Source organism: Lepisosteus oculatus, chromosome 9 (assembly GCF_040954835.1).
Source record: "Lepisosteus oculatus isolate fLepOcu1 chromosome 9, fLepOcu1.hap2, whole genome shotgun sequence".
NCBI lineage: Eukaryota > Metazoa > Chordata > Actinopteri > Semionotiformes > Lepisosteidae > Lepisosteus > Lepisosteus oculatus.
The window spans coordinates 37832228-37859166 of record NC_090704.1 but is presented as its reverse complement, the minus strand read 5'-3'; the positions used below and the strand labels follow the sequence as shown (position 1 = coordinate 37859166).

Sequence of the window (26939 nt, the reverse complement as noted above, 5' to 3'; positions counted from 1 at the left end):
CTGTGTATTTCATCTCTGATATATATATTTCTGGTTTAAAGTGGTATATTATACATTTAAGTATTCTCCTTTAAACGTATCATAATACAAAAAACAGTCAACATTTTTTGAAGATTTTTATGACAGTTTTGACTGGTAATCTGAAGAGTACAGTGTTTCTCCATAGCTTTTGAGATTTTTCTTTTTCTTGGAAGACTATTTTGTGGCAAGTGAAATAACAACATTGTCAATCTTGTAGGTCATGTATTGGGTTTTTTTTTCCATGAGCTGTTGCCATTTCATGACAAGCATTGGTAATTGCATACCACAAGAGATGCTTTGTGCATATTCATTATTATTGATTTGAAATGTAAATGTTGTTACATATCTCATAGTGATCTCAAAATGAAACTGCTGTGATAACATCACTCCTTCATACTCTTTTTGTGACTTTGAGATGGAGGTTTGAATCTAGCTCTAACTACAAAAGCTACAGTGGTATGTTCTTCAGATTACTGAGAGTGTTCTCACTGATCCTAGATTCAGACTTCATAGTGTAAGTCAAAGGGGTCAAGAGGGCTGAATGAATGGTGATATCTACCCCCAGGATTCTCAAGAGCATTCAAATTCTCACTACAAATGTCTGGCATTTTGGTGTAGTGGGAGCTTGGAGGCATCTGGGAAGGTGAGGTTTAAAGACTTAAATACCACTTACTCTGTAATGGCTAGATTGATCTAACCCCAAAAGAAAGAAAAAATATGCGGTGTTATTAAAAGTATATCAATACCGGATCTTTGTGACTCTCCTCACCACTTAATATGAAAATCAAAATGTATTACTCTAGCACAGCATTTCCCTGGCAGATTTTCTTCAGAGAATAGCCAAGGTAATGGCAAGTTAAGAAGTCCTAATACTCCCAAAGCAGATCTGCAGTTATGTTTCTTCTTTAATCAATTTCTATATAAACTAAACAGAACCAAGTATTGTTGGTTTGCATTGCCCACAGCAGTATATTTTCATATCTTTTCTTGCTCCTTTGATATCAGATTTATTGCTGGGTCTCTTACTAAAGCCCAGGCTACTAGCTGTTTTGATTCATGAAACCTAATGCATTCATTTTTCTTGCTAGTTCTGTGGTATGAGAAACAATATGTGCTTCTTAGGATGTAGAAACTGCAGTTTCTAGCCCTGATGAAACACTTCCAGGTACAAGTCTGAAACAAATTATGCCTTACTAAGGATCTGGGGATTGCAAGCAACGTGTTTGGTAAAAACAAAAAAGAAACCTTGTATAGTTCAGATGCCCTACTATACTTTGAAGATTCAACTATGTAAGCTGTATGCATTATTTATCTCCTACACTGAAGGTGCAGCAGCAGCAGCAGCAGCAGCAGCAAAATCCATTCTGTGTCAAAATATAGAGGTTTGCTAAACAAGAATAGTGCTTCTGTGCAGTGACCTGGAAAGGAAAAAATTGTTAAAAGCTGGTTTCATATTCTTATGTATTAAAATCTTGATGGCTTAACAGTAGCATCAGCATTTGAAGTGATCCAGTACAGGTAATCAAACATTTTACAGCACAAATATTAGAAGATATTTATTTTCTGCAATACTTTTTTTTTGTCCAAATATCTGTCTTTTTTATTTTAGGTTTTCTTAATAATCCTTTGGATCTTAGTTTTAATGAATTCCAACCACATGTGAAACATGGTAGATAAAAATAATTTAATAATTAGAAATACAAATAGAATATGAACACATTAATTTACATCAATTCTATACCTTTGGTAATATTTATTACTTTAACACAGACCTTCGTAAAAACAAAATCAATAACAGTATTTTATTTGTATTTTTTTTATCCTTTCATAACTTTAGCATGGCAAAGTGTTTTTTCATCAGTAGGAATTACTGCTGAAGTCTTAAATGTGGGTATTGCTGGTAAAATGCATGTGTATTTTTCACCTGGAGTCTATGATCAGAAATTGATATACTGTAATTTTCTTGGGGGGAAAAATACAGTACACAATTTGAGTAATAATTCCTTTTGGCCTTTTCCAATCTTGGCCTCCTAATAATCCCCATCTACTGTATGAATTGCCTTCATCACTCTGTTCTCCTCCCCACTGATGGCTGATGAGTGTACTGGCGCACTATGGCTGCCGTCACATCATCCAGGTGGGGCTGCACATTGGTGGTGGTGGAGGGGAGTCCCCATTATCTATAAAGCACTTTGAGTGGAGTGTCCAGAAAAGCGCTATATAAGTGTAAGCCATAATTATTAATGCATTTTATTATTAATAATTGCACTGCCTATTAATGTACTGTTAACTGTTATTTTCAGTGAGATTCCTTGACACAGTTTTGACAACCAAGACTATCAAACTATCAGGCTTAAAAAGGAGCTAAGACAGTGTGAAGATGAAAAAAAAAAACATTGTAAATGTGATTTAGAAGAAAAAGGAAGTTATAGCTGAATACAATGGGTTATAATAGAAGGGGTAGCCATCTCTAACTTCCTAAAATGTTTGCAAAATTATGATTACTCCTCCAATGATGCACGTTATGTAGCTACAGTGAGTAATTACCAGATGAGTTAACATGGATGACATTTTGTTCCATATTATCATAATATGTTGGGGGGAATAAAGTTGCTTTTAAAATACTGCCTAAATCTTTAAATCTGTTCCAGACACCATCTTGACAAACAGATGTGGTGAGCGCAATCTGAAAAGCTCCATTGGAAGCTCGCCAAAAAGGATATATTATTTCTGAACATAATGAAGGGTATCTTATTTGAGTTACCAATTGCTAATTTATCAGAGTATCTACTTTTATTTATCCAGGACTAAGTTATATGTTATAAAGTTTATAAAGGATGTAAAAGAGAAATCGGTTGCACTAACTCATAGACAGGTTTTAACGTCTAGAAAATGTTTTAAAATCAGTATATACTGTATGTCCTAACCTTGGAGTAATAAGGTTTTATATGGTCTATTAAGTTTAATTATTTTGGGCTTTTATGATGTCATTTTTTCTAGTATGAACTTTAATTCAAAGAAACCAAACAATCATTTACTGTAAATGTGTGGATATCCTACTACGAGAAATGAAAAGCACTAATGCAATCCTCTTGTGACACACTGTTAAAACGTTTCTATGTACTGACTCATAGAGTATACAATATATTCCTAGTCTATGAATTGAAGTTACATATAGCAGCACAATTTATCAAAATGTATAGTTGTTTTCGTATATACAAAGTATAGCAACCGTCCGATTGTATGTGAATTATTCCACAATGATTAAAGGTACGCCAGGTATCCTAAAAGCTGTTTAGCTCAGTTTATAGTGCAGTAAATGCATCTTCATTAATACAGTGTATCGGTTTTGCTATTATCAGGCCAGAGGAACATATTTTTTGTAGTATATAGGAAGGTGTGGCATGTTTTACCATAAGACCATACTACAATATGAGGAAAAGAGAGCTCTTGCAGGCTAAAGAGCAGGTAATATTTCATACTTGCAAGAAATATAAACCAATAGATTATGTAAATGGTTATTTACAAAAAGCAAAAATTAAATAACAGAAATCATTGCTTAATTTACTGTCCAGAACCAGCTATTTCATATTATGTGGATGTGCTATTGCATTGGCTAAATTCAAGTTAAGGCAAATGAAAAAAATTCCACAAATATAAAACAAATCTAACTGTATACTGGATACCAAAGGCAACCTGTTGTCATAGTAAGATGTTAATTTTCTTTTTATACTGTGGTAACTACAGCAGCTGGCTAATAAATTCAATTAATTCATTAGAATTGTGAGATGTGTTTTTTGCATATTCTTGCAATTTGTGTTTTACTGTCATGTTAATATATACTGTATGCAGATATTAACAAGAATCATTCTTTTTACTTTAAATATAATTATTTTTTTCCTTCTTCAAAAGTGCTTGTGGTCCACATGGTCCCAACTATATTTCTTTCTATTGAATATATTACAATTGCAAGAACCGTAAGAACACATACAGTAAGTCAACAAGAACATCATCTCATCTCTCCAGTGTTGATTAATTCTTAAAGGGCATATTAAAAGGTGTACTGAAGAACCTTAATGGATTTGGAATCTTATGCTGAGAGACTATAAATTTAGCAGTGTCTGCATTTGAGAAACTGTTCTTAATATTCTTGTGATCTACCAACCTCTGATTGTCTCTCTGTGAGGATATTGACATAATCCTGCAGTAAGATAAGTCTGTATCACCTGTTCATGTTCTTATGACCTCAGATTGCAAGCTCTATACAAGGCCTTTCAGAGAAGAGAGGTACAGAAGTATACATACACTGTTTTTTTTGCATTTAATAATTTCTGTCTTGACATGAACTGGCAAAAGGATTTGTGGCAACCTGTTATGCAAGTATGGGCTTTGATGTACTGTACATGAGTTACAAAGAGGCAGACGACTTCTGATTCCTGTACCTTCAGCAGTGCACCACAGGTGTATAAATAATAATTACCATGACTAAAAGACGTTAGAAAAAAAGCAGATACATAATCAATAGAGACAGATCAAAGTTATTCACCCTAGGAACTTTTGTTCACAGTTATAAACTGACTTTGTCATTCTTGGATTAATGGCATCAATGTAACCCTCAGTGAATTCCTGCCTTTCTTTTGAAAAGCATGTTGTATGATGACTAGTGCTTATTTATCTTAATGTTCAGCTGTTTACTCTTGTTATTCCATTTTAAATATGTTTTCTTTTTATTTCTATGTAGGCAGATTTTTCAAGCATTGTAAGTGCCAGTGTACTAGCTTTTGCTGTCAGATTTATATGTACAGGTTTACATAATATGTTACAATTGTATATGACTATGTCTGGTTATTATTGCCATACCATGTAATAATAATACATATATAAACAAACGTATTAATTAACATCATTCTTAAAAAACGCTGTCTTTGGGAAGATTTAAATAGCATCCAAAAGGTTTGCTTAATTAACAATTGTGTTGGCTTCCTTTATTTTTTTCTGTTCTGTCAGATATGGAAAGAGCATAGTGAAGAACACCATATTTTAATAAAAGAAATGAAACTAATTATATATCAACATGAATGCATGTTTAGTTCTTGTGTTTAAAACATTTGTCTGGCTAATTGTCACTATACACATAACTTCTGCTTCATAATTAAAAACCTATTAAAGGAGCATAGCTGTTACAGTTTGCTGAATATTTACAAAGCCTGACGTCCCTTGAACAAAATGTTGAGTTAAAACTGTGGAATAAGATGTTCAAGAAATAATTATGTAATGTTAATAAAGATGTCATCTATATAAATAAGCTAACACAATGGACAGTTTATTATTTAGGGTGCATTTTGTGCCTACATGTAATTGTATTACAAAATGGTTTTTAATAACTGTGGAAAAGACAAAAATGCATGCCATAAAATGGCTCTTTTTTCTCTTTTGACCATCTCCAAAGTCTCAGATCAGATAATTCTAAAATAGGTTGAAAGGCTTTATATTAGCCCTTTAGCACTCAATAACTGAATGGTATTGTAGCAATTACATCTGTTGTCTGTAACCTAAAGGAACAAGGGTTTCACAGTAGCAGTTCCCAATTTGCCAGTTTGTGTGATGCCTACAGTATGAACAAACTATACTTCAGCATTCCATCGGATACAAAGCAGCTGTTCTTTGATTCATGTTAAAAGGGTGAAATGTAACCTAGAAGAAATAAAATTAAATGATTTTGAGTAAAATTAAAAAGAAATATGCTAAAAGACAAAATAGTGTCATACCCTCACGGGCATCATTTCTAAATGGTTTATTTTCTTATAGCAAGTTGAACTCCAATCTACCCATTTTGCCTGATTCTGTCTTCTAGGAGACCTGCAGTGGCCGGTGCAGTTGCAGTCACATTGCGGTAGGCATGCATATTAAACCTACAGTAGCTCAGTGATTATCCGGGCTGATTTGTACCTGTGTGTGCTTTAAGGAATTTGTGTCTTGTAATGGATGAGCAAACCAGATGGCTGAAACAAATCCTTGGGTACTGGGGTTTTGAACAAGATGATGAAGAATCACAAAGACTGGGTCATGGCCAACACTCAAATTTTGCCGGACTGGTGGAAGCCTGGATTGGAGCTAACGTCCTACTGCTAAAGTCCTTTGTCAACATCTTTGTCTTCCAGAGCTTTTAGTCCATGCTGTGACCTCCTCAGTCACGAAGAGACCTGCTAAGGCCAGGATAAAGGCAGCTATGAATGATGTTACTTCTTAATAATTAAAGAAGACATCAGATATATCTGTGCTTATCCTTGCTAGCAACTCGTTGATGCAACTAATTTGTAGCTGAACCTTCAAGTTCCTGTTCTTCTAGGAAGCCAAAGTAGTAAGTCAAATGAACAAATGGAATGGAACTAATAAAAAGGAACAGTTTGTTTTTTTAAGTGAACTGTTGCTAAACTTTAAATTGCAGGAATCTTTATTTACTCCTAAATAAAGATTTCATATCAAATGGCAGATAGAAATCTTTAGTTGTTTTTTTGACACAATTAATTATACTTGTTTCCCTTTCCTGGTGCTTGTTAAAACCACAACTATTTTATTAAATCATTTTCTTAAATGTTTGCTATAATATATGAAGAGGTGAAAACAAAATTTTTACAAGAACATCTACTGCTGATTGTCAATGGTAACTATTTTTAATAATCATTCATTTGTTAACAATCGTGATACAGTTTGTGTAGAAGATCATTTTGCTTCTCTAAACATTAATGTTGTGTTTAACTTCTTTAACTTCATTTTTACCCAAATGTAAGCTTCGCCTGATTATAAACAGCATCCAGAAATTTGGACTGTGGAAATTGTAAAAAAGAACTTCTGAAAAGGAATGATAAAATTGAAAAATGTTCATAGATGAGATTAAAGCAAAATGATTTGCAGCATAACCTAGTGTAAGGCAAAATGATTAGGACAAGAGCACAATGATAAAACCTATTCCTCCTCATGAAACTGTTATCCAGGCACGGGACACTCTGAATTCTTGACCTGGAACGTTTAGCTGTGTGGCTACCTTGAAGGCTTTAAACTTTATCATATACGTTTTGACTGTAAATCCACTCCAAACTGCCTTTCAGCCTGACGATTCCCATGCTGTTCTGAACACAGGATCTCCTCCTTCTTGAATTTAAAAGTGTACTGTGATCTCTTGTTCATTTTGGATAACTAAAAATGAATATAAAATCACTCGATCACCACAACAAGCTAAGCAAAATGGCAGTATGTTACTATTTTTTTGTTTATTAATAATGCAGTACAGACAGTAAGCAACATACAACATACAAATAACAATATTTACAAACAAGGTATGCATCTTGACTTAACCAGAGAACCCCAGACCTCTGCCAAGTGTTCAGATCCTATTTTTTTCCCCCCAGTTGAGCACCATGTTTATTAGGACAGTCTTTCTCCAATATTAACAAATGGAACCATCCCCAAGAGACTATACTTACAAATAGTTCAACACTGTTCTGCACTCTTGTGGTAAATATGTTGACAACCAGATCAATTTCTAGTTGTTTTTTTTATTATAAGCTCCAGGCCAATTACACCACCCTGACATTTGAATTAAAAAAGTGCTTCTCATATTTGGGTGAACATCTAATTACGCACTGGACCTGAAGGGAAGAATTAAAAAAAAATCAGAATCTTGCATAGATTTCACATTTTGTTGCTTTAAAATTTGCAGTCATGACACTTAAGTCACAATTCATATATACTCAACCTACTCTCTATATTCAAAGCAACCCCCCTCCCCTCCCCCCCCAAAAAGTCAAAAATATATAATTTCATAATGAATATAAAAGTAAAATGGAAAAGTTATGATTTCATAAGTATTCAAACCCTTTGCTGCAGTAAAGCTAAATTAATTTAGGTACACAAAATTACTCACAATTGAGTGGCCTCTGGCGGTGTGCAATAATAGTGATTCACATAATTTTAGAATAAATAACGTATCTTTCTAAGGTCCTTTTGTTCAGCAAAGATTCAACTGTGATGACTAAGGAGCTTTCTAAACGTGTCAGGCATAAAGCTATAGAAAGGCACAGACCAAAAATAAAAATGTAGAAGAACATTTCACCCTTTATATCTCTTGTATATATCTGTGAAGTTGATCATTAAGAAGCAGAAAGCACCCAGACTTGCCTAGATGATAATGTCTCTCTGAACTGAATAGCCTGGCAAGGAGTGAACTGGTTAGGGATACCACCATTAGGCAACAGTGATTTTAAGAGTTACAGAGTTCAGTGGCTTAGAATAATGGAGTAAATGTCCATGGGTCAACAACATCCCTGTCACTCCACAAATTAGAGTGAAAAATCCTTCTCAGATCCATCATGGAGTTTGCAATAAAGCATGTAAGTGATACTGCAAACATGTGGCAAAAGGTTTTGTGGTCAGACAAACGTTTTGGTCTGAATGCAAGGTATTACATCTGATGCAAACCCAACATAGTGAGTCAGACACCACCGTCCCTACTGTCAAGCATTGTGGTTATAAGTGTGCTTCTCATCAATAGGGACTGGGAAGCTAGTCAAGACTGATGGGAACATAGATTGACAAATATTTACTTTTCACTAGGACAAAGTAAAAGACCAAAGCTGGAGTGGTTTAAGAATGAGAAAGTGATTGTTCCTGTGTGGCCCAATCAACGTCCTGACTTGAATCGCATGTGGAAGGAAGTGAAAACTACAAATTGCTGTTTGATCCCAAAGCAGCTTGAGAGAGCTTTGGCAGATCTGTTGCGAAAAATGGGCAAAAATTGTATCAAATTGGAGTGCAAAGCTCGTAGAAACTTGCAGCCTTTTACAGTAACTACACTCTTTTAGGGTAATTGCTGCCAAAGGTGCTTCCATTGAATATTGAGTTCACTGATCTGAACGCTGAGAATCAACATATACAATGACAATAGAACATTTTCTCTTTTTTTCCTCTTTAGATTTTGTTGACACTTACTGTATCTTTCTGTAAGTCTTTAGTCTGAGCATTCAAATTTTGAACTTAATAAGTTTTTTAAAAAAATGTATCCATCAGTTTGTAATTTCACAAAATGGGACACCTAGGAAGAGTCTGAATATTTTTCAAGTCACTAAATAAGTTAATCATAACTGTTATGAAAATTATTGAGTTGAATCCATAAAAGTATTAAAAATTGTGGAAGTACTGAAGAAATATATCACACACCCTCTAATGTATGATCACGAGTTCAGTCTTCTTGCCTACACAGTCTAAACACACTACCTAGTTTAGTGTCTATTATTGTTTGGACTGCATGATTATGTTTACGTTTTGGAAGATATAACTTTTTGGATATAAGATGCACTTTAACAAATAGGAAAACCTTCAGGCACTTAAGAATTGCACTTTGTGCTTGTGTTTCTTGCTTTCCAATGAACATCAAATCATCCTGGCAGCAGGTTGTAGGTCATAGTTCATTGCATTGTTCAATGAGCCATCTGAGGAATGAGCTGACCTTCCTGGAGGTCACACTAGCAATAGAAAAATCCATCAGAAAACATTTGTCAATGCGGTAGAGATCCTTTGTTATGAACCTTCGTAGATTTTAGTTCTTATCCCTGAATTCCATTTCCTTAAATCCTGACTGACTTATCTCATTTTTTAACGTGCTCTAAACAGTCACAATTGAAATGATATACATTCTCTCATGGGTCAATATGTGCATCAACAAAGATCTGTCGCAAAATGTGCAAAGAGCAGAAGAATTACTTATCTGTTTTAGGACCTGTGCAAGCTGGATTTTCATTTTTTTAAGTATGTTTTTGTTTATTTTTTAGACGCTTATTTAAATGAAGGCTTAGCTTTGGTGGAGATGTATGAAGCAATCTACAGAAGACTAGACCAGACCCTGGTTGTAGCATTGCATCTGATAGCTTATTCTTTCATATGACATTTCTTAGATTTTTGTAGAGTGAGATTTGGTTGGAGTGTTTGGGTAGCCTACACAGTATACTGACCCAGATTTAAAAAATACAAATCCATATGAATAAATATGAGTTGTTGGATTATTTTAGGCACATAATGCTAATTCTAATAGAAAGTGCTTTGTCAGCATATTATAAGCAATCTTTGGTATTTATTTTACAAAGGAAATGGGAATTCCCTTGTACTGCTGAAAACCCCATGGCAGAGTTAATATGATAATTTACATTTCAAATGATAGTAACTTTAATTTCCATTTTTTTTATATGCCTGAATTAAGGTCTGTTTGAAAAGAGGCAGCTTTGATAAGAATCACTTACTATACAGCCTGTACTTAACAATACTTGTAATTTTTTTTTTTTTTACGGTTATGATTTAACTTTTCTGTTATTTGAGATTGATCAGATATTAATAATAGAGTGGTAGTGGACAATGCTAATAGGCCTAACAATGCAGAACAAGCGCTTCCCTCATAAAACATTGAGATGCAGTAAGGCACATGAAACCCACACTTCACTTCATAGATGTTTATCATTATTGTATACTACTAGCTAGTGTTTTCATTTCTGCCATTGACATAAGTATTGTCTAATCAAAGGTCTACATTTTGAATAGCCCTAGGTTTCCTGATTATTGCTTTGTCTATTACTCTTTTCAAAACTTTGTATCTAGTGCAACACCCTGTAGGTGTTTCAATGATTTGTTCACAAACACCCACAGAATGCAATCAGCTTTTTGTTTGCATAAACATTTTCATAGCTGTTCTTCATGCCTATATTTATAAATCCAAAACATGTTTATTTTACAGTGCCATGCTAAGTTGCCACCTCTTCAGTTTTCTAATTATCTATAAATGCAGGTCTTAGAATGATGTATCTTTCCTAGTACTTTAATGTCAGCCAGAATTACAGGGTTGTCTTGGGTTAACCATCCTGATTTGTTTTGTTTTTGAAAACCCATATAATGCAAATGCTATGTAGAATTATAAGGCTGAACCATAAAAAAGATTAGCAGTAGATTTTGACAACGCATTTGTCTTTTGTGGTATTTTATTTAATAAGAAGTCATACATGAAACCATATCCTTATATGTGCCTTATGTTGTTATCAGAATCTTTTCTGTTTGACATCAGGGTACTGTATATACTTCCACATTCATATTGATTGAAAGCAGTCCTATTTCAGGCACAAATATGCTTTACTGCTTTTACACAACCTTATAAGCATTAATTTGAAACATCTAAGACTTGGCGATGTACTGTACTTCAATTCAGAATCCCCTAAACTCCCTATAGTCCTAATGGCTTAGAAGCCCCTGAGCACCTGAAAAAGCCTGACCAGAAAAACTTCTGCTTTTGTGTACTGTATGTGTGATTATTTTCTGTCTGACAGATTTTTAATGCACTTTGTTTTATTACCCTCTGATATTGCTACTTTTCTTGCCTGTTGGAAAATCTAAGAGACCATTTGTGCATCACGACTAATTCAGATTCTCATGACTCCTGTGGGTGACGTAAGGTAACAGATTACTGTAGGCTACACAGCTGTTCATGCAAATGTTCAGTGGTGACCTTGTTTACGTTTTTAAAGGGAATTCAAAACTGACACTTTCCAGTTTGTGTTTATCATACATAAAAGGACTGCAAGTCTTAGCTCCTAATTATTTTCAGAAGGGTTTCATAGGACTTTCACTTTTTGGATTTCAATTGCTGTCAGTCATCTTTATCTAGTCTCTCAGCTGCCTACTTGGTAACTCATCCAATCACCAAAAACAGTAATATATCCAGGGTCTGCTGTATTAGATTGACAGCACTGATAGTCCATGTCTTTTTACTTCCACTTTTTTATCTTTTTCTTATTTAAGGTTTATTTCTGTTGTTAAACTGTGGCTCTTGCAAAAATGTCACTTTTCAAAATAGGTACATAAATGTCACAGTATTGAATCATTGCAATACCATCTGTCTATTATAATGCATAATCATATGTGTCATTCCCATGATTTATTGACAATACAAAATGGAGAGGCTGGTAAACAAACATAAATAAAGCTTTGTGTAGCTGGGCGTTAATATGGAATCTGGAGTAAGAAATGAAGTACAAATCTTATAACCATCACATTTTGCTTGTTTTCTTTGATTTTACATTTTTATTTTCTTCTTAACTTAATTTTCAAGATCCTACTAAAGCCATATAAATATACAAGCAAGAATCTTGTTAGTTGTTACATCGAACTTACGCTCAAACAAAGTAGCTTTGGGTTGCAATTACACTTTAAAATATACCTAGAAATTGCATTAAGCTTTATTTTGTTGAGATTCTGTGAATAGAAGACCCCTACTCCCTCTTTCTCCATCCCTCACATTAAATAATTATACTGGCTTACAGACACTGTACTATCCAAATAGACTGGATACAAAAGACAAAATGAAATGTAGCTTACCTGTTTTTGTGAAGGGGATCCAACTTTCTGTGTAAAACCTGTAGCAGGAAAAAATAAATGGTTTAATTTGTTTTCAGAGTTTCTCAGCGAGACTTGGTCTCATAATAGAAATGTGTGTTAGCAACTGTATTATGCTATGAGTTAGAGTACAGTATGTTAATATCTAAGTAAAGAGAATTTTAAACAGAAATATCTTAGAACGAAAAAATCTTACTTGAACTGCAGTAGTTTTCTTTAGACTTGCTTCATTTTGGTGTGAAAAAATCATGGCTGCCATTTTGGCTCAGGACCTTATGACACACCTCTGAGATAGACTAACAGGATGCTAACACCACAGCGTGAGTGAGTAGAGTGGACAGAGTGTGGGATTTATTGTAATATTATAATTGGAGATTTGAGATATTAGAGATTTTACATACAGGTGTATGTTTTGATTGTTGGATATATGGTCTTTTACAACTGGACTTTGCTGCTTTAAAAGATCAGCTATATGTCTGGTAGTGATTGCTTACAAAGGCATATACAGAGATAAGTGTTCAGCAGAAATGGGCTGGGGATAACTGAGGTCCTGTTTGAAAAAACTTGAGATAAAAAACTTTAGATTCAAAGTCAAATATTATATTAATGAACAGTAGTTTCTGTGAAGCTTACACTATAAATGGTATACAGTGGCAAACATTAATATGAGTGAGGTAAAATAATTCATCACCTATTGAAACTTAATTCCACTGAGTATCTTCTTTGTAGCTCTTAGGAAGCTCTTCCTTATTATGACATCACTGTTGAGTCTCATATTGTACCTTAAAGTACGCTATATGGGTATAAAAGAATGTGTCTGAAAGCAACATTCTAAAAAAATTATTTGTGACATACAATGGGAAAAAATATAGTTGTTTCAATGTAAATGTATTCAGTAAAAGAGATAAAACAAAATGTCTGAGACAAAATTGAGTTTCTCTGCAAGGCAATAGCACTGAACTCTTTGAGCACTGTAATTTCCTTTGTGGGTTTTCTGAAGTTTGTTATGAGGCTATTCATGTGGCTGAAGCTTGTTAGAGCATTAGACCAGACATACTGTAAAGATTTCTTTTCAGCAGCGAGTTTGACAAGGAGCTAACACTTTTCTTGTCTCTGCTGCATTTCTTTCACATCTCCTGAGAGAGCAGAGAGAGACAATTGTTTGACATGTCTGATTTTTTCCTGTCCTCCCCCATCTTAACAATCACTCTCCAATTGAATCCTACAAAGCCTGAGATGAATGACAACAATTTAATAATCCAGCCCAGCAGCGTCAAATATCATAAAATGTATATATTGCATATAGATGTACTCTGCAAAAAACACTTTAATTGAGTTCATGTAACCTAAGCTTTTTCAATGGCACTAATTGGTCCCTAGATGAAACAAACTGGGCAATGGTGCTTACTGAAATACAGAGTTTACGATTTTCACAATAAATTTACGTGACCTTTATGAAATTATGGTCATTTGGTGTTAAATGTCTTAGTATAGTGCATTTTGAAATTACAAGATTAAGTCATGAAAAACTGTGATTCAGAGTTATAAATATATCATAATAGTTCTAGGCAGTGCTTCTTTTGAGTTTTACTCTGCCTACATAGAAATAAAATATTTTCTTAATAGCATTTGGTCAGAATGTCTGAGCTATTCAAATAATCAAGAATAAATCAAGATTTGTCTCATGTTGGGTTATTTAAACCTTGTATGAGTATCTTCGCAGCTCTTAATTATCTTTAATTTTTTAACCTCTTCTCAGTAGAACACATCTGCAAGCTTGCAGAGAGGTTAAGAATGCACATGACAGCAATGTGGTCAATAAACAGACAGTTTCATTAAAGGTAAATGAGAATGTCCACAATATACTGTATATATCTGGATATATATTTAAAGAATTTAGGTATACCAATATCTCCCCACTTTTGTAAAATTAAAGATTTGTAATATTCTTGAAGTATAGCATCTGCACTTTTAGGAGTCTGAATCCTGCATTACTCTATGAAAAATAAAAAAGGACCAAGTCCACCTTGCTTGAGTCACTGTAAACACTGTCTTGTGGCTAAAGGCTCTCACACCTCAGGGATAAATGACTGATCAAAATTGATGTGAAACCAGTGAACTCAATGCATTTTTAAACACCTCAACTACAGAGTCCAAATTAACGCACTACAGCACTCTACTTAATTTATCATAATTTTTTTAAATGGATTCTGGGTTGGCTCAGAATAGCTGGGATGTAATGTGCTTTTAGAAATGCAATGAACTAATAAAACAGGGTCGTACTGTCTGAGCTTTGGTATCAATACTTAATGATGTAATTTAAGGGGATTTAGAGCTGGGATTTGCATTTTAGATGCAAGATGATTTGATTAATTAAACTCACTAGATTGAAACAGTGCCGTGAAAAAGTATTTTTTCTTTGATTTCCTCTATTGCATATTTGTCACTGGATGTTTTCAGATCTTTAGACAAAATCTAGTATTAGATAAAGGGAACCTGAGTGAACAAATAACACTGTTTTATTATTATTATTTCATTTATTTAGTAAACAAAATTATCCAACACCCATATTCCCTGTTTGAAAAAGTAATTAATAACTGGTTGCACACCTTTACCTGCAATGACTGCAACCAAACGTTTCCTGTAGTTCTTTCACATCATTGTGGAGGAATTTTAGCACACTCTTCCTCACAGAATTGTTTTAATTCAGAAACATTTGTAGGTCTTTGAGCATGAACTGCTCGTTTCAGGTCCTGCCACAGTGTTTCTATTGGGTTTAGGTTTGGGCTATGACTAGGCCACTCCAAAACTTTAATTTTGCTTCTTTTCAGCCATTCTGATGTGGACTTGTTTTTGTGTTTTGGATCATTGTCTTGTCTACACTTCAGCTTCAGCTCATGGACGGATGACCTGACATTCTCCTTAAGAATTTTCTAATACAGAGCAGAATTCATGGTTTCTTCAATTATGGCAAGTCATCCAGGTCCTGAGGCAGCAAAGCATCCCCACTCCATTACACTACCACCACCATGTTTGACTGTTGGTATGATGTTTTTACTGTGTTTGCTTTATGCCAGACATAATGGGACCCATGTCGTCCAAAAAGTTAAACTTTTGATTAATCTATCCATAGAACATTCTCCCAAAAGGCTTGGGAATCATCCAGGTACTTCTTGGGAAGAGACAAGCATTTAAGTTCTTCTTGGTTAGCAGTGGTTTCTGCCTTGCTACTCTACCACGAAGCCCATTTTAGCCTAGTCTCTTTCTGATGCCTGTAGTTCTTTGGATGTTATTTTAGGATCCTTTGTGACTTCCTGGATGATTTTTACGCTGCACCATTGGGATACATTTTGGGAAGATTCACTACTGTTCCAGTGTTCTCCATTTGGAAAGCTCTAACTGTGGTTTGGTGGAGTCCCAGGGCCTTAGAAATGGCTTTTGTAATCCTTTCCAGACTGATAGATATCAACAACTTTTTTCTTATCTCTTCATAAATTTCCTTTGATTGTGCCATAATGTGCTTGTTGAATCATTGTGCTGGCAACTTGACTCTGATGGTAAGGGTCAAAATAAGTGAGGTTTATATTGAGCAGGGCTGGCTGTAATCAAGCCTGGCTGTATTCAATCAGCTGACTCTAAATTATCCCTTGGGTTGATTTAACTAAGGGGGCAATTACAGAAATACACAATTTCACACAGTGCCAGTTGGTGTTGAATAACTTAGTTCATTAAATAAATGAAATAAGTAAAAACAAATGTGTTTATTCAGGTTCCCTTTATATAATTTTGGTTACAGACCTGAAAACATTCAGACATGTTCAACTTTTTTAAGGTATTGGATTAATTGCTAGGTTACAATAAAGCCAATGCTTACAATGAAAAATAAACCTGGATCTTATGTTATGGGGCATTTCATAGCACTATTGTTTTGGGATCATAATTAAATGTTTGTCAAAAAACAGCGTGAAGCAGATGATCCTACTCCTGCTTTAAATAATGTATCTTAGTGTTCATTTAAGACAGACTCATACATTCCAAAAGAAGCTGTGAATAATGTTTATGCTGTTGTAGTGTTGTATATACATTATTTTCCACCCAGTTCCACATATTCATGTATGGTTTTAAATTAACAAGTGCCGTCCTTTTTGTCTGTAACAGTTTTGATGTTTTTTTTCCCTATTTAGTAATTGATTTCTTTGACTTTGTGCTGCATTCACACTTGCTAAGGGTGTGAATACTCTATGCAAACCCAATGTCATCTCTCTAAAACAGGGGTATCCTTCTTCATTTTTGGAATACTTTCAAACCCCAAAGGACTGATCATAATATCTTGTACTGTAACGTAACTAAAGAAGTGCATCAAGTTGCCAAAAAGAAAAAGCAAACGTGCCAAGATCTTAGACATCTACAAGTGAGTAAAAACAGCAGTTGTGTGAAACAAACTTTTCCCAGTGTATATTTTGTGAAAAGGGTAGCAAGGAGACGGTGATGAGTTCTTGGCTGCCAGGACAAATCCCCACCTTATGAAAATGTAAGGAGGCTGCACTAGTATCATCTGGACCCCTGTTCTAGAAAGTCATGATATTTGTCATCAGACACTTTCTTAAGTTGGTCTTCGAGCTGCTGTACAATGTTAGGACAGAATTAGCCCACCATTGTCTATAGGTTTTAAAATGTGGTGAAAAATAGAAATGCTGTATACAAGAAGATAAAAATATGCTTGTACAGAAAAAAAACGAAATAGAAGATAGAAACTCCACTCCTTAATAAGAGTTATTACTACTGTCATTTTACATTGTCCAATAATGTCACTTTGTCTGCTTTTCTTACAGGTAATCACCAACACAACTATAACCATCTGGGGCTTACCAGCCCAACCCAGACACCTAAAAATGGTAAGGAGATAAAGCTGACAATAATAGAGGTAAAAGATTATACTGTAGTAAAGGTATTATGTGTAAAACACAGCATCATTAAAATTGTATTTGACTTGACAAAATGTGTTTGGTAAGAAAAAAGTGTCTTAACACTTTCCAAATATAAGAATTTGGAAAATAAACTATTTTCATTACTTTCAGAATTTTCTCTTAGTTTTAATGTAAGAAATATAACATGTATACTTATGAAACTTTTACTTCAATTTTAGTTTTCAATTTTCAGGAAATAATAGTAAGAAAATATTGTAAAAATATGTTAAACATTTTAACCATTGGACCTATTTTAGCTATACTGTATTTCACTTTTGTGATATTTGCAATATGTTGCATGGTTTCATACTTTGTCATAACTTTTCTCTACCTTTCAAAAGCAATACAGAACACTATATAAACATATATGCAAGGATTCATTTTTTTTAGAAAACCTGTTTCCAAAGTCAATAGGTAAAAGAACATAGAAAGTGTTTTTAGAATGGGGATTGGTATCACTTTCACATTTAATGGTTGTTAATTTTTCACAGAAAGTGAAAAATGGATGTAAATTGTACAAAGACAAATTACTTATTTGAGAAAGTTAAGAGCTAACTCTTCTTGTTGACAAGTATTCCATGATTATATTTGAAATATTTTAATTAATATATTTCTTAATAATAATATTACAAAACATAAAATGATTGACTTGTCACATATTAAAGTAAGTTTAAAGTAGCATTATTAGACCTGTGCTTGATCTTACAGCACACATTACACATACATTTTTAACATGAAATAATGGTATACATAAATAATGTTTAAATGATACATAGACAAGCGTAAAACATTCTCAAAAGAATGAAAATACAGACAACAGTGTGTAGTAGTGGATAAGTACTGTAGGCGCAAAATCCAGGCAGGGTACTGTAGATTGTGTGAAGTATTTATGTGAGATAGCTTCACATAAAGAATCAAACAAAAGCATCAAGTAAAGCATCAAGCATCATGTAGAGCATCAAACAAATAATTAATAATACACATTGCTTACTGTATTCACACTTGAATGAAAAAGAGGTCATGTTAGTATGACAAACCATTCATATCAGCACCACATTATCATTCAATGTAAAAACTTTGGTTCGGTTTCGATGGTTTACTCTCTTACTACCACAAGAGAATGCATACATTTCAATCAGAAAAAAATATTACACAGTCACATCTGTATCCATTTCTGCTTTAGTAGACCTTTCTTTCTTGTTTTAGAGAGCACATCTTTGTCAGCATGAAAAAATGAAAATAAATGTATTGTTACATGATACATTTTAGGTTAGTAATACTAACAACATATACAGGATTACAAAACACCTTTTATTTTTTTAATGCTTGATGCACTCAAGTGTCCAACTGTATATTGTTTACTGTATAAAGTGATTGCTAAATTATTTCTAATATTTTTACATGGCACTTAAACATTTTAAAACTTTCTACATTTTTAAAACTTTAATGCCTTTTTGTCAAGAAAACAGAGATGTGTCAATAACATATTACCGCAACAAAGATAAAACCTGGTGTTTATCTTTTAAACAAATAAAAATAGTAGCTTAATTTGAAGATCAGGACAATTGTACATTTCCACATTTCCACCTCTTTTGTTTTATTAAGTGTTTCTTAACTGATGGTACAATATCTGGGGTCAAAGGTCATGACAACAGACTAAGTAGTCTGTTTTCTGGGAATCAATGTGAAAAGCAATTTGTTTTCAACCAAGAGCACTTTTAGTAAATCAGTTGAAAGAATCCTGTTGAAAATTCTCTAGCCATGGTAAAATGAAATGTCTGCACTTGAGCCTAGTGGCTTATTGGGTTGGAGGTTCTGTAGCATTAAGCTAACAGAGAGAACATGAGTCACCTATCACAAGGTTCTCTCCAACTTTTCCTACATTTAGTTAGGTACACTACACTACACTAATTGAGGGAATGAAAAGATGCTACTGTATATAATTTTCACTACGTAATCTTGTGTGTGATTTTGATGTAAAAACCTTTTTGCTTTGGGGTTGCTAGGAGATGCTTGAATCCACAGCTCTTAAGAACGTACAAAATCTCTAACAATCTGCGGCAAAATTAAGAACCAAAATAAATGAAGGTTTGGTAATTAAACTTTATACACATAGGGGTATATTCTAATGAAATATAAAAAACTGGAAAAAAAACTCCTTTAGTCTGTTAAAGAGTCTTAAGTATCTTCATATTAGTATGTCAGATCCTAGAATCACGAACTAATTCAATTATAGTACTGAAAGTTGAAGGCCTTAGTAGTTAGCTCTTTCATGTCTGATTCCAAGACCTGAAACACAGCACTTTTGAAGCACTGCATTAACAAAATAGCAATAAAACCTGCTTTGAAGGTGACCCAGCAGTGTAAAGTAAGAAGCAGAGATCACTGCTTTGCTGGTGGTTTCAAAAAGGCAAAAGGCTGTAGGTTTCGCATTTTACCATAGCATGTAGCAAATCTATTCTTAAATTTCACACCGTATTACAATAGCAGTAAATTGATTTCATTCATTTAAAAATGAATTAGAATACATCTGATGGGTATTCTTTCTCCATTTCTTCTGAAGGCAATGTTTTGCTTTTGGATTGCTTAATTCATGCAGGTTTATTTTATTTTAATATCTAACAATAGAATTAGTCATTGTCTGACATAATTTAATATCCAGTAAGGTATCAAGTGAATATTCACTAACCAATATGCTAATTTAAAAGGCAGGCTGCATAATTAACATAAAAACATGATTGATGTGGTCATGATTTTAGATTTTAATCTTTCTATGTCTTACATTCCTTATGTAAGGCAATGTCAAAGCATAAGGCATATATTCAATTGGTTATGCTTTTTTTAATTTAAGATTAATCGAAAAATTGAATGGTAAGTTATGGTAAGTAATGCAACACTTGCATTTCACAGAATGATATACAATAGTTTATGAAAGTCAGGCTGTTCTTTATTTTCTCTCTCAGGGGTTTTTGAAGATTACACAAAACAAATATTGATAAGCAGCTCTCAGCTGAAGTGAGGAAAGTCTTTCTCTGCATAACCTAATGCATCAGGCAGAGAGAAACAGCGTCAGACCATATCTTATTCTTTTTCACTTAATGCTTCCAGTGTTATATTTCCAATTTGGCATTCTGCCTTTCCTCCCTGCTACCTACCCTATTTTTAAAATACCATTGAGGTCTGCACAGGATCAGAGCTCCATACAGCAGCCCAGTTCTTTCTCCTCAAGTCATTCTCTTCCATGACAACTGCATATCTCAAAACAAATCTGAATCTGAAAAACAATGACACGGTGCCTCGTACCATTGCTGGTTTTTGTCAAGAATTTTCCTGATTCTAATTAAATATGTCATGGCAAATCAAAAAGAAATAAACACTGGCAGGGTTTATTAGAAGTTTAGAAACTCCAGTTTCTCTCGATAGTGTTGAGACAATGGAATGTACAATTTACAATGCAAGAAGAAGACTAGTGAAATATTACATACTGTATATAAAAAGGGGTGTCATACTTAAATTATTAGCAAAAAAACAAACATTTGATCATTTTTTATGGCAGCAACAACAAGAGACACACTTGGGGTTTGTGAGTCTTCAGCTTCAAAGATATTACAACTATTGCTGTATTTTTGTATAAATCTTTGAAATGAGTAGCCCTCCCTACAGTAAATATTAAAAAGGTTAGAAACATTTTTCAGGTGTGATTTAAAATTAAATCCATGGTGATACATGGCAGACTTGAGGATTCCAAATAAACGTACTTTTGGTGCTCTTGCGGCTGCCAATGTGAATTTGATACGTCAGTTCTGCAATGGTATACTGTATAATACTATACCATTTTAAGTGTGTTTATTTACAGTATATTACATTTATTTTGGTGGCTTTATATCCACATTAACAATTTCTACCAGAAGCTTAATTCTGAACTACAAATATTTATATAAATATCATCTGTGCTAGTTGCAGAGATTCTAGTACAGGCTAACCAAATTAGCTTTTTTGCAAAATAAAGTCCTGTAGATTTTATAGAACCATAATCACTATTCGTGCAGAATTATAAACTTGAATTTTAACTTGATCTCACATATGAGTTTTGAGAGTCATTATGTACATTTCATGCCATTCATAAAGATTATAAGTTATGATGAGTTATGACCTTTGATTATAAGTCTTACTCTCATGGCTTATATAAACACCCACTGTATAGATTAAAATTTCTCAACCTTTTTTCACTGGAGTTCAAGAAATCTTCCTCTTTAATGATCCCCAACATATACACAACAAAACAGAGATCTTTAGTTATTATTACTAACGCTCCTACACTTCAGGTAAAAATCCACCTCTGACACAGATTTACACAGATTTTACACATGCTATAATTTATTTTTTTTTCTTTTGGAACCCCTGGTTTATAACTACTGATGTAGTACATGAAGACTTATGCTATTGATATTTCATGCAGCATACATACTGTATTAGTTCAGGTGGGTAGCTGTGTCAGCATGCGTAGGCTGCAAAGGAACAAGTAATAGGTTTATTCCATGCTGAAAAAAAGAAGAAAGAGAACACAACGTTTCGGCAGTGGAGCCTTCTTCAGGTGTGTGAACATGCTTCTTTTTTTCAGCATGGAATAAACCTATTACTTGTTCCTATACATACTGTATGACTCATCCCATGCTGAGATAAAACTAGATAAGTGAAGGTTTAATAGGGTTTCTGCATCTGTAGATGTTCAGTGGTGATGAGATAAATAGTACGTATATGTATGTTTTATTAACATTCCACAAAACTTTACTATATTTAATTTACTTTAAATTTAATTGACCATAAATAGAACATTTATAAAGCTTTTTGACAACATTTGGGGTAAATCAGGGAGAACACATTCACTGAGTAAAAATCCTACATGGTCACGATATGCTGTACTTAACATTTTAATACAGCCATATTTTGTAAATGCTTAATATATTTATTGACCTTACCATAAAACATTACAGTCCCCCATCTATGACCCATTTTTATATTGTAATATATATTATATATATATTATATATGTAGATATATTCTTATGCAAGCAATGTATTTCTTCTGCATTTCAATGGGCCCAGTTTGTCTTCTAAGACAACTTCATGTGAACAGATTAAAGCAATAATTATTTTTGCATATTAACCCAGACATTGTTTAAAAAAATGACACAATTACAAAACAAAACACATGAGGATGGTATCAGCTTTCAGTTTTATGCCAAAGAGAACATCTCCATCCATCCATTTTATCCAATACAGGGTTGTGGGGGAGCCAGAGCCTATCCCAGCATGCAACAGGTGCAAAGCAGGATACACCCTGGATGGGATGCCAGTCCATCAGAGTGTGGACACAGACACAAACACAGACATGCACACTCCCACACAAAGGTAGATATTCTCAGAAGCCCATTAACTTACCAGTATGTCTTTGGATTGTGAAAGGAGACCTGTGCCCCTAGAAGAAACCCACACAAAAACAGGGAGAAGACATAAAGTTCACATAGATAGCACCCCAAGAAATGAATCCAGGGCCCTATTGCTTTGAGGCAACAATGCTAACAATGAAAACATCTCATCTTACAAAATTAGTTCTAGCCTGTGTTCCAAATATGTGTTGTTTTGAAATCTGTTATTACTTGAGCATTTGATTTTTTCAGCATTAAAACTTCTACTGTGTGAAGTGATTTTCAACATAGTGTATAAAGGCAAATTCTTCTGTTTTCCCACAGAAAAGCCTCGGATGAACAGCATTCTTACCTCGGCTACGGAGCCCTATGACTTGTCTTTCTCCAGATCCTTCCAGAGCCTCTCCCATTTACCACCATCCTATGAATCAGCGGTTAAATCTGATTTAAGTAAATACTCTTCTCTCAAGAGATTAAGTAGGTGTAACTTCATTACATTTACCACGCATTTGTTAACTACTGTCTGGACGACCAGCACAAAGAGCAAAGGTTTTTCCCTGAATGCATTGTGTGTTATCTTAGCAGAGGTACACATCAATGCAATAATATCCCCATATTTCAGAGGGATATTAAAATGTCACCTGAACTGCTGTCTCAAAGTAGACGGGGTGGATCAGCGTGCTGGTGATTAAAAAATGGTTTTATAATTATTATATGAAAATAGATCATAAATAATGGTGACAATAACATATTGTGATAATGATGATAAATATGTCTCTAGAATTAAAATTAACACATTAAGCACATAGAACTACCCCCTCGACTGATTTTAGTTAGCATTCAATTTGAGAACTTCCATGGCTCATACCATTTAGATCATATCAAAAAATACATCTTTACACTCCAGAAATGTCTCCAATTGAAAATTCAAGCAACTAATTTTGAGATGGTGATCAGAGAAAATTTAACTTAAAGGCACATTTTTTCCTTGTGTTTAGAAGATATCACTGTGGATTACATAAAAAGTGGCACAGCAGTGATAGCTACATCTGCATTTACAGAAATAATAATAATGAAAAATGTAAAATTATTTAACTTTCCAATGTGGCTTTTAATTGTGTTAATGTAAAGACTTTAAGTGAAGCTTGAACCCACTGTAAGACTAAGTACTGTAGCTTCTTCTAAAATTACTAGAACTGTTGCTGGAATTTTCAGTGGCTTATATAGTATGTGCTGTGTTGTCTAGGTGTCTTGTTGTTTTCAGCATTAAAATAAAAATGACTTCTTACAGTGATACATTCTGGAAAATGTCACAGCACAGATCCGTTTCCAATGTTTCAAGTAAAATTTTAGAATTTTGATATTTGTTAATACTAGAATATATTATTTTCTTATCTGTCTTCATAATTTATTTCTATTTAAGAACAGAAATGTTTCCATGTTTTTCATCATTTAAATCAACTGGATTTCACTTTGCCCTCTACACAAAAGACAGAGAACTTGACTTTTTTAATGAAATAATGTTGAGACTTACTCTACATATTATTTTTGATGGCTTTTACTTCTTCAATTGTATCAATTAAGGGGTTAATTCAATGCTGAAAAGTAATGAGAAAGAAGAAAAAATGGTTTGTCATGGGAGCTTCTTCATGTGCATCGGGGAGGGAGACGGCAGGGACTTAAGGCCAATGGGTGGGGCAGGGAAGACAGGGAAAAAAATGGGAGAATTGTTAGAGGGAGTTGAAAAGGAGGATAAATGAATTGAAAAATTATAACAAGATTAGTTGAGTGCTGCTAGGGGACAGTGTGAACCAACTGTAAAGAACATTTTGTCTCCTGATGACTTTCTGGTATTGGAGTCTTTTCATCACTTTGGAAGGATGGAGACAGTCATCCGGTGTTCTTTCTGTTTCTCCAATATAAAGAGCAGGGCTCTGTCTGCCAGAGATGTAATAAATAAAATTTCTGTACAAGCATGGTGTCCTTTGGGTGATCTTGAAATGGCAAGAACTGGCAATTGTATTGTATAAATTTACTATAAGATATGTATTTCCATTTCATACAGTGGCTTCTGTTGCAGCGAAGAGTCCCCTAAAATTGGTTCACACATTCCCCCAGCACGCAATGGCCAGCTAATCTCTTTTTAATCTTTTTATTCATTTACACACTGCTGTCTTCCACAGTTTCTGTGGTTTTTGTCATCTACAGTATATCTCCATCCTTATAGCCCCCTTTCATCACCCTACCCATTTTTACATTCTCTTTCTTTACTCTTCCTCACTCCTTTGCCTCATACAGTATTCCTCTCTATCCTAGACCTTTGAAGAAGCTCCACAACCAAAAAACTTTTCCTTCTTTTTTAGAACTTTTCATTAAGAGGAATTAACCTATAAAAAAGTGTTTCTGTGACACTTAGATGTTGATGCAGCTCTTCACTCTAACCTAGTCTGGTATGTTTGAAATTAGGAGCAGAAGTGTCCCTGATAACTGTCTCTGGTTAAGTAATTAAATGTTTGCATCTGAAGAGCATCTATCTATGCTGATAACAAGAAATAAAATAGAGATATGAGATTCTCTAAGCAAACTGCTAGACACAAACTAGTGAAAAGTGTTATTGACAGCTCATGAAGTCCATAGCCTTCTCTAGTAGATTGTTGCATAGCCATATAAAAATCAAAAAGGGAAAAAAAACTGGCCAGCTGCCTCCTGAAATCTCTTCAGCCAATATAATAAGAGCCTCCTAGTTATACTGCTAAAGCAAATCATTTGGTTTAAAAATTAGCCTTCCTCCTTAAGCTCCAGTTATGGTTTTCCTGGTTTTAAAATTTCAGTTGGGTTGCATAGAGTAAATAGCAGATTTAAACAGGATGCTGTTACTTTTTTATCCTGAGAAAGAAACCCACTTCAGGGTTGTTTGAGGACTATGACAAATGAAACACTAACTAAGATGAGAAGAACATGAAACATAAACTAAGATGAGTAAAGAGGTCTAGGGTGCCTCCAGGTATTATTACATGTGAAACAAAATATTTCTCCCAATTATCAAATTACATAACAAAATTAGACTTATAAGCAAAGTAGTTACCACCACTACTGGTTTATTTAACTACCTTTATTAAACAATACTGCAAACTGAACTCCTTACTGTGAAACTTGCATCGTATACAGCACCTTGCAAAAGTATTCAGTGAAATGCTATAATTTTATGAAATTATCTTGAAAAGTCTTGCGCACACATTTTTAAAATGTAATATTTTATTCAGTACCCGAAACGTTCAAACTGAAGACTTCTAAGGCTAAGTTAAAGTAAATGTCAGCACAACCTAAGGAGAAAAATGGAAATATTTTGATTGCATATGTATTCAGACTTATGTTATGTGAGTGGGAGATGCGCTTTGCTAGGACTGTGCCAAATGTAACACTTGGCATTTAGACCAAAAAGTTATAATTTGGTCTCATCTTTCCACAACATATTTTGCCACATTTTTGCAGTATAACTCAGGTGGATAGTTGCAAACTCCACATGGATTTTGAGATGACTTATTTTTAGTATTGTTCTACATATTTTTAACTGATCCACATTTTCTCCAACTCAAAGCCATTGAACTCTACAGTTCTTTCAAAGTTGTTGTTGGCCTGAGAGTGGTATTCCTCATGAGTTTTCTCCTTGCCCAGCTGCTCAGTTTGGAGGAACAGCCTGATCTAGGCCATATATTGAGGTACAATGCACATTCCATTTCTTGATTATTGAGTAGACTCTCCTCACAAGGATATATGGAGACTTATATTTTTTTCCATGAGTTTCTCTCTGATGTACTTATTGTACTCCAACAGAAATCAATCATTTGTGTGGCTTGTCTAAATCTAAAATTAATTTAGATTGCAACAGAATTTTTTGATTAATTATTAAATCATTACGTTTCCAATTCCTTTCACATTATCTATTTACTCTTTTCTTTTTTTTATCTTTGTGTGGCACAGGTTGTGTGTATAACAAATATGAATTCCTACTTCAAGGTACAATCTTCAAAGCCACAAAATGTGAAAACTGTGCAAGGCTCTGAATACTTTTTCAAGGAGTTGTATATCATCAG

The 26939-nt window shown here is 34.0% G+C and overlaps 1 protein-coding gene across 5 annotated transcripts in view; it reads left to right on the top strand.

Annotated features, from left to right (window-relative positions):
* Window positions 1-26939, top strand: part of shisa6 (shisa family member 6) — a 120224-nt gene that overhangs the window by 85823 nt on the left and 7462 nt on the right. For 2 of the 5 annotated variants that reach the window (XM_015356711.2, XM_015356708.2), the window contains 3 exons: window positions 5876-5914; window positions 17283-17345; window positions 23170-23322. In XM_015356711.2, the coding sequence (XP_015212197.1) occupies window positions 5876-5914; window positions 17283-17345; window positions 23170-23322 (255 nt within the window). The remainder of the gene's footprint in view (window positions 1-5875; window positions 5915-17282; window positions 17346-23169; window positions 23323-26939) is intronic. The other 3 variants (XM_015356712.2, XM_069194498.1, XM_015356709.2) reach the window with 2 other exon arrangements.